Source organism: Chionomys nivalis, chromosome X, assembly GCF_950005125.1.
Source record: "Chionomys nivalis chromosome X, mChiNiv1.1, whole genome shotgun sequence".
In the NCBI taxonomy this organism is placed as follows: Eukaryota; Metazoa; Chordata; class Mammalia; order Rodentia; family Cricetidae; genus Chionomys; species Chionomys nivalis.
Window position 1 is genome coordinate 119,318,465 of NC_080112.1, and position 15,938 is coordinate 119,334,402.

At 36.2% G+C, this 15,938-nt stretch overlaps 1 protein-coding gene across 7 annotated transcripts in view; it reads left to right on the forward strand.

Moving 5' to 3' along the window:
* Nucleotides 1-15,938, forward strand: part of Klhl13 (kelch like family member 13) — a 178,077-nt gene that overhangs the window by 125,283 nt on the left and 36,856 nt on the right. For all 7 annotated transcript variants that reach the window (XM_057760279.1, XM_057760286.1, XM_057760280.1 and 4 more), the window contains one exon: nt 13,786-13,927. In XM_057760279.1, coding sequence (XP_057616262.1) covers nt 13,786-13,927 — 142 coding nt within the window. The remainder of the gene's footprint in view (nt 1-13,785; nt 13,928-15,938) is intronic.

Consider the following 15,938-nt stretch of genomic DNA (forward strand, 5'->3'; position numbering starts at 1 on the left):
TGAAATTTGAGTGTTCTTTAATTACCAATTATTGAATGAAGTTATAACAGTGAAATAACAGCAGGAGAGTATAGTCTGTCCTTTTGTTACTGAGTTTTAAACCTGATTCTTCAAGTTGCTAAGGCCTGAAAAGTACTGTTACTAAACTTGAAGTCAAATGAAGAGACGTTCTGTACTCAGATCCAGTTACCCAGCCCTCTAGACACCTGTTGTAAGGAGGCTGCTCATGACTGCCCTGACCGAAGTAATCACACAGAAACTATATTATTTGCAATACTATTTGGCCAATAGCTTAAGCATATTTTTAGCTTGCTCTTATATCTTAAACCCATCTCCATTAATCTAAATAATTTGTTATCCTATATACTTTAAAATAATCACTTTTACTCTATTTCTGTGAATGTTTTAACCTAGCATTGATTTTTTTCTACAATTTTAGATCTTATTTTCTTGACTGTATTACAGTTGATGTTAAAGGCTAGTTCACAACAGAGCCTCAAATAGATCTCTGTTTATAGATATGTTTACTTGTATTCTCTCATGCTGTAGTAAAATATTGTCCCAAATAAGTTGTTCTACCTTATTTTGAGTAGAAATGCAAGATAATTGAGAATGAAGTTTGAAGAATATATGCATGCTCTAAGTTGTAAACAGATTATCCCATTCATGATCTCTTAGCACAACTCCCTATAAAAGTGTTTCTGCATAATCATTTCTGAAAGATTCATGACTCTAAATTAGACGTTTGTGGACCTGTAACCAAAGTTTCATTTTAAATAGACTGGACATCTGGCTCATATTTTTCCATAGATATATTGTCAGAGTATTTAAATTGATGCAGTTAGAACCTGCTGCTTTAGAAATGTTGTTATATTGTCATATCATTATAAACGTTGGCTTTGTTTCATATCATATAATTATAATTTCAGGTTACATTTTTTAATAACTACTATTATTTATTTATCAATGTATCTTTGGAGATGGCCAGATCTAGAAGAAATAATCATTTTTTAAATTGATGCTCTATATGCTAAATAAGAATGAATACCCACAGGGCTGGAGAAAAGACTCATAGGTTAAGATCAGTTGCTCTTCTAGAGGGCCTGAGTTAGATTCTCGGTATTTACATGGTAGCTAACAACCATCTGTAACTCCAGTTTAAAGTGTTCTATTGCCTTTTCTGACCTCTGTAGGCACCAGGCACACAAGTAGTACACAGACATACCTGTAGGCAAAACACTCATACAGATTTTTTGAAGGAAGGAAGGGAGGGAGGGAGGGAGGGAGGGAGGGAGGGAGGGAGGGAGGGAGGGAGGGGAGGATACCCTTAGGGACTAGGGAACAAATTTCAACTAAGGTTGTGGTGCGGGAGAATTGTCTGTATTTTGTCAATCATGTTTTAAATAAACATTGAGTGGCCAGGCTGAAGTATAGGCAGGTCAACCAGACAGGAAGTAGAGGCGGGGCAATGAGAACAGGAGAATGCTAGGAAGGAGGAAGCTCTCTCCTCCCACTCCTGCCCAGACTCTGAAGAAGCAACATGTGATCTGTCCCGCTGTGAAAGGTACTGAGCCACATGGCTAACATAGATCAGAATAATGGGTTAATATAAGCTACAAGAGCTAATAAGTAGCCTGAGCTAATGGGCTAATCAGTTTATAATCTTATGGAGTCCTCTGTGTGATTTTCTTTGGGGCTTGCCAGCTGTGGGGAACTGGGAAGGACATAAACCACCTCAAACAGGCCCCTTCATGTTACAAGGTTGGGTGTTGGTTTACGTGAATTATACATAAAATTCATTGGTAGAAAATAGTAGGCATCTATTATAATTTTATGTAATTTAATCAACTAGTAATTATTTGTCTGACTATGATGGCTTAGCAAGAAACTACCCTGTCTGATATTTGTATTTCTATTTCTTAATATGGAGATGCTCCATAAATGCTGAATATATGGGTGACCTTAGAGAGAGTAGTTTTTGGACTGTAACCCCGTATAGTTCCTCTTTACATCATAGTGTTGAACATATCCATTGGAGTATGTAGTACTACATCATTGTCTTATTAGATGATAAGTTGTGGCTCTCTTGTCTAGGAAAGAGACTACCCCCAAATCTGTATTCTGTGCATCATTGATAGAAAATTCCATGGTGCTGAGCCAGATTGACAGTAGTTTCAATAAATGCAATTAGCCAAGGACCAAAATATGTTACCATACTGTATCAGGTTGTGATTTGGTTAAAAAAAAAGAAAAATAAAGTTATAGTCTTTTTAAGATTGCAAGTACTCTTAGCTTTAAAAGTTATTTGACCTATTTTATACCTTTTGTCTTTACTGGGAAAACTTTTTCAGGCAGATTGATATTTTTTTACTAGTGTAGATACATTTAAATAATGATTTGTTTTGCGTGTACAGTCTAGCAAAAGGAGTGTCTGACCAGAAGTTAAAATGAATCTGAATAATACTTAAGAGAAAATACAGTTTTATACTAAGAAATCATCCATATTTCCTTATGTTATGAATTTTATACACAGAAGAGCTTCATAATAATCACAGAAGCTTGGCAGACACCAGATTGAAATTAAATGAATTTCTTCTTAAAATACTTGTATTTTTAGAAAACTTCATATATGTACACAATGTATCTTGATCTTATGAACCCCTCACTCCTCACTACACCCTCCAGCATCCAGGTCCACTCTCAGCACATCATCCTCTCAACTTTGTTTTCTCTTTTTTTTTTAATTGATGTTTTTATAACCCAATGAATACAACTAATGCACTGCCTGAATATTGTATAGGGCCCTCCACTGACATATTGGAAATCTACCTACTCACACCCTCGAGGAAAAGTGACTGTCTTTCCTCTAGCTGCTGTCAACTCCCAGTAGCTCTGCAACTAGGGATGAGGCCTTGGTAACCCTTGCCACACCTTTCCTGGAAATTTTACTTGTCTTGATCTTACGCAGCCAATAGCAGCTGGTGTGAGTTCATGAGTGCAGCAAGCATGCCTTGGCCAGAGGACAGCCTTTCCCAGCGCTCTTCCCTGTCCTTCCGCTCTTACATCCTTTCCATCCCTTCTTCTGTAATGTTCCCTGAGCCTTGGGTGGGGGAGAACTTGTTAAGTGGCCTCTCCTTTGCTGAGAACTCAAGTCACTCTTCTTAGCACTATGAACAGACTCATCCCATACTGTGATAAGAAACTTTTTTGACCAAGGTTGAGATCCATGCAAACCGATGTGAGTCTGAACATCCAATCTTTTCAAAATAGTTTGACGACGTTACCATTTAAAACAACAGCAGGTTCCCCTCTAAGACCTATGATTTCCCTAACCTTGAATTTTTCATCAGGTTTATAGTACCAGGCATGAAATGCTTCATGTGAAACATGCTTCTCAAATCCAGTCAAGAGAGAAATTGGTTATCCCATAATAGTCATGCTGCCATTGCACCAGTGGGCACATATTTCCTGGCAGGTTTGCATTGCAATATTGGGTAAGACCACTGATGTCTTTTCTCCTCCTAGCAACCTCGAAAGCACCTTATGGCACTATAAAAGCTAACCAGAAGTAAGGAAATTTCCCAGTTAGTTTGAGGTTGATTTTTTTTTTTTAACCAAAGTGTGTGGTATCTTCAGTAGCAGTAGTTCTAGTGGGCAAAAAAGAGCAGTGGCAATAGCCTGTGTTGTTGTAAGTGTCCTCTGGGGTCTCCATGATCAATAATAATAACTCAAAGGGTAGTAAACTGTTCTTGGCAATGAAACCTTTATTTAATCACCCATTTTTTTTTGTGGGAGCATTATCTACTCCTGGGGGATACCTCTGGAGAAAGGTTTTTAAATTAAAATATATAATCTTTAAAAGCTAATAGATTTTCATGGTCTGGAGAGATGACTTACTGATTAAGAAGCACTAAGGACCCAGGTTCAATTACTAACACCCACGTGGTGGCTCAAAACCGTCTGTAATGCCTTCATCTGACCTTCACAGCCACCTAACATGCTCATGGCATATAGGTGTACAGGAAGACAAAACACTCATACACATATTAAAAAAAAATCTAGTAAGTTTTCATAAGGCTTCTTCATATATCTTTCATGGTTAACCCATGTCCTACCCCTCTTTCTTTCATTTCCCTGCTTTATCCCTGAATATGTGATGGGAAAGACCAGTTCTGAAGATTTTAAATTAAGTGAATTAGTTCCTAAAATGTTTAAGATTATTTTTCCAAACTACATCGCTAAATGGAGACGAAAGGCATAGCAGTACCTGATAAAAACAGCACACTCTGAAACAAAATATCTCTTAATTTATAATATAAATTTAAAGTTTGTTCATCTTCTAATCAAGACTCTTCATTATGAGCTAGTTGGGATGCTCAGTTAAGGAGGACTAGTCCCAGATATCTTGAAGCAAAGAATGTAGAGGTGAGTTTTTGTTTAACAAATTGTGCTTAACTGAATAATACCTTTGAGCTATGAGATAGTTTTCTGAGCTGGAAGAACAGTTATCTGTGAAAGTACTAAACAACAATACATATGAAAATTGATCATTATAAATATAGAAAATGGGGATGACAGAAATGTTTTGGTGATGGCAGTTGCCTTTTAGTATCCAAAATATTTAATCTTGTGTCACTTGGTTGCATGATAACAGGATATATTTGAGATTCCTGACATTTGTTCTGATTGACTAGGTTTCCAGAAAGGATCATTGGGAACTATATAGTCGAATTCATTTCCTTGTAAAATACTCTAGGCATGTGAAAAGATTTGAAACTATTACTTCAGAGAATAGCTCATGAAGATATAGCGAAGGTAGTAGGTACTGTAGTAGGTACCATTTTCTAACCAGTGGGCATACTTTTAACCCCTCATTAGTATTCCCACTTCCTTTCGTTTCTTTCTGTGTGCTTCTCACCTACTTTGAGAATCATACATTATAATTTGCGTAAAAAATCCGGTTTAATGTTCTGTATATAAAGGAGTGAAAGAAGATTCTGGCCCATTATCTCAAATTAAGGTGGTATTTTATTAATACTTTACAACATGCAAGCAAAAGATATATGCACATAAAATAATGAAATAATAAAAATAAGTTGAATATAACTGGACAATCCAGAAAATTAGGTTAAGCTTTTCACTTTTTTTCTACTAGACTGATGATTGGTTGCGATTTGATTTTGGTTTATGGGGTCCGATTTCTAAATAAATACTTAAATTGTATAACTTGAGTGTTTGAATAGTTAATAAACGAATTCTAGGCAGGTAAAACCCAATTTATTCATAGTATGGATCTCTTATTTAAGTATGTCATAACATAATAGTCAAATTTCAGAATTGGCGAGCTACCAATGATGGGGTAAAATGACAGTAGTTGACAAATCCTCAATAAGAAAAGAGTTTCAGAGCAAGTTGGCTTGATATTGAAGCAGTTGGGTGTGCATTCTACTTTATTCATTGGGAATTGATAGAAGAGAAGCTAAGTTCACAGTTGCAAGTGTACTGAGGCCTTTTGATAGCCAGACCTGATTGACTAGTGGCTGGAGATTAGAACATTCTGCCAATAGGTTTGTGTATTACTAGAGACTAAATTCTGTGCCCTCTGTATAACTTATGGTAATTGGAGTACTTGCTGTTTCTTCCAACTGCTTTGTACATTCTGCCATTTTCTTATACACATACCCCTGTCTCAATTAGGGTCTCTTCTGCTGTGAAGAGACACCATGACCATGACAACTCTTATAAAGGAAAACATTTAATTGGAATGACTTATGGTTTCAGAGGTTTAGTCCATTATCATCATGACAGGACATGGCAGCACGCAGGCCAACATGGTGTTGAAGAAGGAAAGGAGAGTTCTACATCTGGTTCTTCAGACCTCAAAGCTCACGCCAGTAACACACTTCCTCCAACAAGGCCAGACCTCCTCCTAATAGTGCCACTCCCTAAGCATTCCAACATATGAGTCTATGTTGACCATTGTTCCTCAAACCACCACAACCCCTATGTGCAGTCTCTTCGGGTTTGTGGCTATCTAAAGTTGATGGGCCCTCTGGATGAAATGTTTTCTGTGTGTCAGGAATGGGATGAACAGTCACTAATTCGTTTCTTCACTTCCTGTTTTATTTTTACTTCAGGATATATAGTAAATTCTACCTATTCCCTGTCATCTACAATCCACCCACCCACACCCACTCATTCATCTGTTTTTACACCTAGCCACCCACTATCGACCTATAAGCTCATCTTTTTGTCTCCAAAATATTATAAAAAATGTGAAGAATAAAAATAATATAAGAACCAAACTTCTCAAATAGAAGAAATGTTTGTCAAGGTATATGAAATGATGTAATTTAAAAAGTGTTTGTGTTTTAATTGATAAGAGCAGCACAAAGTCTTAAAATATGGTAGGTTGAGAGCAAAACCATTAATTTTAGTGTTGTTCAAGGACAGGATTGAAATATTCAGTGCAAATGCTTTTTGGTTTGGATAATTAACTTTCATCCTGTTACAGTTATCTAATGGAGTATCATTTGTCATTCCATTTGTCTAGCCCAATTCCCTCATCTGTGTCATAGTGCTATTTTGGGGATTATGATAGTCAGCATTGGAATTCAAAATCTGTTCTCTTCAGTGCTGGTATGTTCTTTTAAATGTAGTAATGTAAAAATCTCCGAAACTTGTTCAGAATTATGATCCAGGAAGTAGTACTCCTTACTAATTTTTAAAAGATTTATTTTACTTTCTTATTTATGAGTTAGTGTGTGTGTGTGTGCGTGCGTGCGCGCGCGCGCGTGTGTGTGTGTGTGCGTGTGTGTGCGTGTGTGCAGGTGCTCTGGGAGGCAAAAACGGGGTGTTGAATTCTCTGGAGCTGGAGTTACAGGAAAGCTTTGATGTGTCTCCTGTGGATGCTGGAGATCACACTCAGGTTGTCTGGAAGAGCAGCAAATGCTCTTAATTACTAAGCTATCTTTCTAGCCCTGTTTGTTACCCTTTCTGTGGGAGGGAAACGAGGCCTTTCTGTGTTGTCCAGACTACTCTCAAATGCCTAGGCTCAAGACATTCTCCTATTTCAGCATCCCAAGTAGTTAAGACAACAAGCATGCTTCACTGAAGTTGGTTTATTGTTAGTGTTATAAAATGGCATATTACTAATTTTTGCACATATGTAGGGTTCACTGTGGTATCCCTATACACACATATAATGTAGAATAACCAGATCAATGAAATTGGTATATCTAACCCTGGATATTTATTGTGTCTTTATTTTGAGAATATTAAAAAAAAAAACTTCACTAGCTATTTTTAAGTCTTCAGTTAACGCCCATCAACCATATCCTATATTAGAAATCATTTTGGACCTGTTAACTGTTTTCTCACCATCATCCTCTCCCACACCCAAAGCAGGGGATTTTGGATGCATGTAATTAAACCAGAAAATTCCTTTCCTCCAACAGAATGTATTTTTATGATATCTTTCTTGTATTTATAATAAAAGCCTTTAAATATGAATCATTGTACAGTCTCTACTCTCTATTTTTAACTTTTAGCCCTTGTGTAATGGAAACAATGTTGGCTCCAGGTTTAGGCATGGGTTTGGATTCATAGTTATGATATGTATGTGAAGCATTAAACTCCCCGGGCTTCAGTTCCCAGTCTTGAAAGTGGGATTGTCCTGAGGATTAAGTACCACATGAGAATGTGCCTGGCACAGTGCCTAGTACACAGCAGGTGCTGGGTGAATGATCTTATTCCTATGTTATTATGGACATCAGCTACTTATTAATGTAATTCTATTCTGAATGTGTTGGATATATGCATGTGAGAAGCTTGCACTATAGTCTCTTTAATTTGAAATGCCATTTTCACATATGCTTATTACTTTGATTATTTTTCTTTTTCTGGATGCTTGTATTATCACGGCAGAAACAGAATATTGAAAACACAGCAACCATTGATAAAAATGAAAATATTGCCTATGCAAAAAGTTTTAGTAGAACCATTTCTGATCATTAATAATAGATCTTACATATAGTCATAAAAATAGAAATAACTCATTAAAGTTTTGCTCTTATGATTTCTTTTGTGCCTAACCTTATTAAGGAGATATGTTGTCCATATATTTCTTAGCCAGCAATTAATGTATGCCTTATTCATACAGACTGCCTCGATATTTGTAGTTTCCTCATGTAATATACTGTAAATGATATGTTAGTTAGTAGACTAATACTTCAATTCTTGAAGTAGTATGGATTTTTTTTCACCTTTTAAACAATTGTATCAGACGTATTTATTTTATTTCAGAAGCTGAAATTTTTGTTTCTGATTTTAATTTTGTACTTCCCTAATTTTTATAATGGTAAAAGCTAAAGTGAATAAGTATGAATACCCAAACATGTCTGATTTATTATTTAGTTTTGTTTTGGATGGGTAGAGGAGGAAGATATTTATTAATACCTTTAACACCCAATTCATACTTCGAATCTATCTGAAAACTATTGGGAAATGGATCCTATCATCTTGAGTTTTTGTTTCATTTCTTAAGGGTGGAAGGAAATACCTTGACAGATTTAGCTCTCAAATTCAAATGAGTATGAGAACAGGTGGCAAAATTTCTCCTCCACCTGCCATGCAACTTTATCACAAGAAATGTTTCATTTAGCAAATGCTGCTGTGAGCAGACACTTCTCTGCTTCAGAGCAGACAAACCAATGGAAGGAGAGTACTTCTTTGAAGAAAACCCCTTTCTTGATTTTCTTTTAAAACTGTGAGTTTGAAATCTGTCTTTTCTTTTCCTGAGGGTTGGGTTTGGAAAGGGTGAGTTGTTGACTTGATTAACTGGTCTGCTTTATGGTACTGTCAAAACATGTATGGCTGTCTTGGTTGTTGTCTTGTTGTTGTTGTTGCCATTCTTCTATGCAGTAACTTTTGGGTATGATAATATTATTGACCTGGGAACTTCAGATATTTGTGTTATACTTTCGGCACTAACTGAATCTCAAATCAAGTGCTTTGTTGTAGCGAAACTGTGATTACAATACATGTTAGATTTTATATGTATAAGGAAATGATGGCAAGCCAAAAGTTGCCCTGTGGCTGTCTACCAGTAACTGAGTAGAGAGAAACAAGCAAATTGTTGTTCATGTACTTTAATTTTTTTCTGATTCATGTTTTTTTCTGACAAATTCCAAGCAACGCAGGAATGTATAAGGCAGAATATTTCCTCCCAATGTCAGTGTGCTATTCTTTAGGTGATGTAAGTTAAAAGTGAGCCACCAGTGTATAAGTTGGCATATGTAACTTCCATACCAGGAAAAAGCATCTGGTTTTAATGTATTCTCATGATAATAATTTCAAAAGGCACTAAACTATTCTTTTTTTTCCTCGACGTGACAGTGAAATGTCACCTTCCTCGGCATTTGCATTTAAAATGGATCTGTGTTTGTAGTGATAGAAGCCACAAGAATGAAATGTGAATTTTATAACTTACCAAGATACTACCTCAATTTCCAACACAATAGAATTGGTTTCAGTAGTCTTTTGGATGTAGAGATTGAGGACTGTTCAGAGGGAGTTTGTGAGCTTGGACTAAATAAATGCAAATTAGACGTGCCCTCCCCTGGAGCATACCAACAAAAGTGATTGGTATAGTCATTTGTAAGAATACTCCGTTATTTACAGAACTTTGGGCAAATGAACTTACTCGTCACTGTTCTGTCTAGGAAACATTTTAACAAGAGTCACAGGGCCTTCTTTTGGTGGCATTCTCCTAGGACACAGATGTAGTGCGCAATCCTTCATTATCATAAAAAAAGAGAAAAAACTGGCCTAGTAGTTTTTAGATGCCTTTTGTCAAATATCCATTTATATGAACAGCTCCACGTAGACCCCAGGGACTTCATGCATGTCTGCACTAGTGAATTTGAGAGTGTGTCTTTGATAATTTATAGGTTTAAAAAATAGACACTTTGCATTGATTTGCATGTTCTTGAATACTGAAGACATTGAGCAATTTTATCTGTTAACTGTTTATACATCTGCCTATATGAATTTGTATGTTTGTATTTATTTACATGTTTTCCTTGAGGTTCTTGTAAAATATGGAAAGTTTGAGACAAGATTACAATGTTGGTATTGCTTAGCAAAATAACAGTTGCTTAGGATTTTTTTCTTTCTTTAAACAACAGTGTAAGTAAATGCAGTTATATGTTTAGTTTTTCATGTCTGCGGAGGTCTTAGTAAAATGACATAGAGAACGCCTCATCTCTAACCCACAGCTCTTCAACAACAGCAACAGCAACAAAACTGTGATGATTTTCTTTGCACAAGCACATTTGGCTGGTTCATGCACATTTTGTGAAAGATTAGTTTTACGTTTGGTGGTTCACTGCTGTTTTGAAAATAAAATGTATTCAGTGTGCAGGGTTAGTTTGGCAGTCATACATAGATTCTAATGTTATAGCAGGAAGATTTAAGTTTTAGAAAAACTGATGAAGACATTGTCTCCTCTAAATAACCTTTTAGTATTTATAAAATGCCAGGATTTGCTCAAAATTTACAAGATTGTAACTTTCTATGTTAAGGTGAAACCAGTGAACAGTTGTTTTAAGCAGAATTAAGATATTGTTTTTGTTATATAAACTATAAAAATCTTTTTTACATAATTATCATAGAAACATCAGTGCTATTATCTACTGATATGTTGTAAACACTTGAGTTTTCAAAGTGTTAGGAATGAGGAGAGCTGAGGTATTCTGTTAAGATGGCTTTAGCAGATTTAGTGGTAATTAGTAATCCCCACTGTGTTTTTGTAATGTTAACATTACTTCGTGGAGTCAATCCAAGGATTGGCAAATATTTAAAAGATGAAATTACTGGATAAACACTTCATGTGAATGCAATTCCTCTGTCCCAGGGTTTCTCAACCTTAGTACCATTGACATTTTTTGCCTGAGAACATCCTTGACATACAGAATTGTTTTGTGTACTGTGCTATGTCTAGCGGCATCCCAGGAGATGACAGTAATTGCCTACCCCTCCCTCACTTAGTACAATGGAAAATGTCCACAAACCTTGTCAAGGAACGTGTGTATGTTAAGGGGCAGGGATTGGAAGAAAAATTCCTTCCTTTCCTCTGCCCATTGAGAACCGCTGGCATGCATATTGTTTTAACTATGTGACTTGATAATATTTTTTTTTTTAAAAAACAGTTTTTGGTCTGGAATTTTTCTGATAAACAGCCCCTTAACATAATAACATGCTGTAATTGTAGCGTGGGCTTTCCAGAAAGAGAAAGCTATTAGTTCCTTACAGTGCTGAAGAACAATGCACTTTCCTTGCAGTCTGTAAGTTTAATAAAAAGAAGCTAGACGGGCATATTGAGTCTCCTAAGAAGGTTGATAGGACATGTGTTGTTACTGGCACAAAAATGATAGGGAGTGTTTTGAATGTTAAAGAGTCAGTCTCCCTGGTATTCCAGAAACCAAGTATGAGGGCTTCTCCAGCTTTTTAAGTAATTAACTAGAAAGCCAGCTATCTCCTAATGCCGTGAAAGGGTTGCATTTTCATATAAACCTTCTCAACTTTGAGAGCAAGGGACAAATGACAAGTAAACAAGTTGTTACTTGTAGTTTATTCAAAGAAACGATTTCTAGGGTGTGTCATAAGGACAGAGCAGCTGCGGCTTGACTCTTGTCCTTGTTGGGAAAATGATAATTGATGGCCATTTAAGCCCTGCATGATAAAGAGATGTCTTTGGAATGATTCACAGAAATGAGATTCCATATTCAGTAACAGGACATAAATTAAGCCTCTCATCCCAGGCTGTGTGTAGGGAATATAGAAATTAATAGCACAGTCTGCTTGAATTTTCTATTAAAATAATTTTAGATGGATAGATATATTCTGGGTAGCAACGTGCCTCACCATCTATTTCTGACTTTCCCAACTGATGCTCTAAATTCCAGTGCCTGTCTACAAACATGTATATGAGTATTTTGCACACTATGTAAATTATATATATAGTATATCATTCCTTTTAAAGCTATTTCTGAAACTTTAATGGAAGGCTATGTTCATTTTCTTTTATGCTTGTCAAAATCTTACTTGAATTATTCTCTATTAAATATCTATGAGAGATGAATAAAACATGGTTATATTTTATTAATTCATTTTTCATTATACTGTGGCTCTAATACTGTTCAGAAGAATTGATGTCACCCTTAAGGCAAGAATTCCTGCTAATTAGTGCAGGATTTAAAAGCACTTGATTGGTGCGTGCCAGTATTCAAAAAGCAACATCTTTGTGTAGAAAGTAGCTATCGTCTTAAAACTTGTATGAAAACTGAGACACTCAGGTTATAGATACTATAGGACAAGGGTGAAATCTTTGATACTGGATAGTCCATCTAAGAAATCACATAATTTAAATTTCAGAAAATTATAGATATGGAAAATTCTGATGGAAATTCTTTCTTTTCCTAATATCCATTTAGCAGTATCTATCATGAATGCACAAACCAAACCAATTTAGAGCCAAGGACTCCTTGTTCTTAGGCACATGATCCAGAATCCACTTTAGCTATGTAGAGTTAAGGGTACAAAAGGCCCCTTGTAAGAAATAATGACAGACCATTCTAGGGTGGTCAGTTTTTAGTATAATCTAAGGAAAGCCCTGTAACTATCAACGGCTTCATTATCGTTTCTGGTAATGAAGTGTCTTGGTGACTCCACATTCTGCATTCCTTTCTTGTGGTCCTTGGGAAAAGCTATTATTTTCATGTATTTTATTTACGTATGTTATCCATGTCTTTGAAAAGATGGCAATACTAGTTGGATACAGTTGTTTCTCCAAACAATCCCAAATTGCGAAAAGAAAGCTGAAAAAGAGATAGGGGCCACGAAGATAGTTGAACGGTTAAGAGCATTTATTGCTCTTGCAGAGGACCAAAATTTGGTTCCCAGTGTTCACATGGTAACCCACAACCATCAGTAATTCTCTTTGCAGGGGATCTGATTCCCTCTTCTGACCTCTGTGGGCACCAGGCACGCTTGTGATGTATAGACCTCCGTACAGGCAGACATTCATACACAATAAATAAAACATAAAAAGAAAAGAACTTTTGTATTGGGTTGTCTTAAAGTAAAAGAGCTCACATGGGGAAAGTTCTTGGCAAGTACTTGATAGAGAGCAGTGATTGAATACATCAGTTGCTAGTTTTCTCTTTCTAAAATTAGGTACTTGAAATTCAACATAACCAGGAAGGATATAATTTGATAGCATTGCTATCTGAATAGTAAAATGCACAAAGCAAATATTGTTACCCTAAAAGTTCCTTGAGACTATACCTTAAAACTATCTTTTGATTGATTTCTCAGTTTATTTCTACATTTTCTGTTCTTGAAAAGTTTTTTTTTTTTTTTTTGTTTTCAAGACAGGGTTTATTTTGTGTGTGTGTGTGTATTTGTGTAGGCCTGACTCTCTTGGAACTAGCTCTGTAGAGCAGGCTGGCCTCGAACTCACAGAGATCTGCCTGCCTCTCTCTCTCTCTCTCATAAGTGCTAGAATTAAAGGTGAGTGCCACCACTGCCTGGATAGAAAGCATTTTAAACTTGTGTATTTCTTCTGTGCTACCAACGGGTAGGATTAGAATGCAGTGAAACGAGCCTCCGTGTATTCTGTAGACAGATGATTGTCAGCAGGAGCTATGTACCTAAATAATTTCGTTGCTGTGAATTAAGCACATTTTTATTTTTCTCTCCTTCTCATTTAAAAACTCTTTTCAGATCTCTTGTGGAAGAGGAAGACCAGCATATGAAACTGTCCCTTGGATGCAGTGAAATGGGGCTCTCTGCCCATTTGCATTCTTCCAAGGCAGGAAACACACGCATCTTTACCAGCAATACCCACAGTTCTGTGGTGTTACAGGTAATGTCAACTACCTCTTTGGTGGGATTTGTAAAGTTATGAACCTTTCAGTAGTTGTTGCTGTGGTTTTGAAGTGCAGGATAGCAATAACTGGGAAGGCTGTTCTTATGTGGGGATGGGGAGGGAAGGTGCATGGCAAATCTCTCTTTTCAGCTCAGCTACTGTTGTTAACATAAAATTTCTCAGAAATAGAATCTGTTACTTAGAAAAACAAATAAAACCCTACCAGTATAGAAATCTTGACCAAAAATGCATTCTTGAGTTTAAAACCATTCCCACAGTTTATTGTTTTATTTGTGTACAGAGTATCTTGATAGTATGTCACTTTATTTTTAAATTTATTTTTTAATTTCATATATGTATACTGTTTTTTTATATCATTTCCTCCTGTTTCTTTTCCTTTCTCCATAAAGTACATCCTGTTTGCCAACATTGACTCTAAAGTCTATTATCAAAGCCAGAGGGGAAAAAAAAAACCACAGGTTTCCTATTGTTAATATTCTAGTTTCTCATCTGTTATGCAGTCATCTTTATCATAGTCCTAAATAGCATATTTACTTGATATCTCAATTCTCATTTGGCCATAGTAGGTATGGAAGTAGGGATGGAGGCTACTGCATACAATCCCACAGATAGATGTAAGAATGAATAACTAACGTGAAAGGAGGGGACAGGAAGTCAAAAGATCCCAAAGGGCAGGGATCTGGGACTGTTTTGCACAAACATTGACATTCTAAGTGACCTTACTGATCCCTGTGGTCATTGATGAATTAGAGAACAGTAGAGTCCTTGATGGCCTTAAGTGCCTTCAGACAGATTTAAATTCTGTTGGTCTTTTTGCTTTTTTATTATATTTGTATATGTATATATAAATGTATCGTAAAATGAAATCTTCCTATGTGAATTTTATGAATCGATTTGATCAAGAATAACTACCCTGAAGTAGTACATATTATAATGAAAGATGATGCTTATAATTATTGTATCATCTCTGTTTAGTGTAATGTCTCAGGGCTTCATTTTCCTTTTCTAGAAAATGTGACTACTGATCAGGGCATCTCTATATTGCCTTTTCTTTCCAATCTATAAATCCTGAGAGATTAGTTCTAAAGTTTGTTGTTCTTTGGGTGTCCTCAGTGGAAATATAAGGGTTCAGTCTTTTGGCATCTTGACACTATATGTAATGTAAATGTTGACTTTTCCAACCCATGTGAGGAGATAATAAGGGGTTAAGTAAATATCAAGAACATACAAGAAAGTAACATACTCCTTTAATATCCTTGTACTAAAGAACAATTTTAAAATACTGGGGGGAGCCAGGTGGTGGTGTCGCACACCTTTAATCCCAACACTCGGGAGGCAGAGGCAGGTGGATCTCTGTGAGTTCGAGACCAGCCTGGTCTACAAGATCCAGTTCCAGGACAGGCTCCAAAGCTACAGAGAAACCCTGCCTCAAAACAAACAAACAAAATGCCGTGGAGAAAACCAGAGGCATCCATACTGTGCTTGTGAACCTGCTATTTTAAAGCGTTAAGCTGAATAGTGATCACTACTGTAGTTCATAGCTGTGATTCTCAAATTTTAGTGCTTGTTAGTATCATCAGAAGGACTTGTTAAAACACTGAGCACTGACTCCCAACCTAGGGATACTGAATCAAAAAAAAAATGGGGTGTCCTAATAATCCCCATTTCTAGCAAGTCCCGAGGTAATGCTTTACTCCAGAGAGTATATGCAGTCTTCACCCACCACACGAAATTGGTTCCAGAACTCATCACAGGGACCAAAATCTTCTCATGTTCTTTATGAAAACTAGCATAATGTTTCCTTATGACCTAAATATATCCTCTATATACTTAAAAGCATCTCTAGATTATTGACTTAATATACTACAAACACTATATAAATAGGTACTGTACCGAATTATTTCGGGACAGGTGACAAGATTGAAAGTACTGAAATGCCATGTTCAGTATATATGCGGCCATACTAGGGTAGACTTAACTATACATT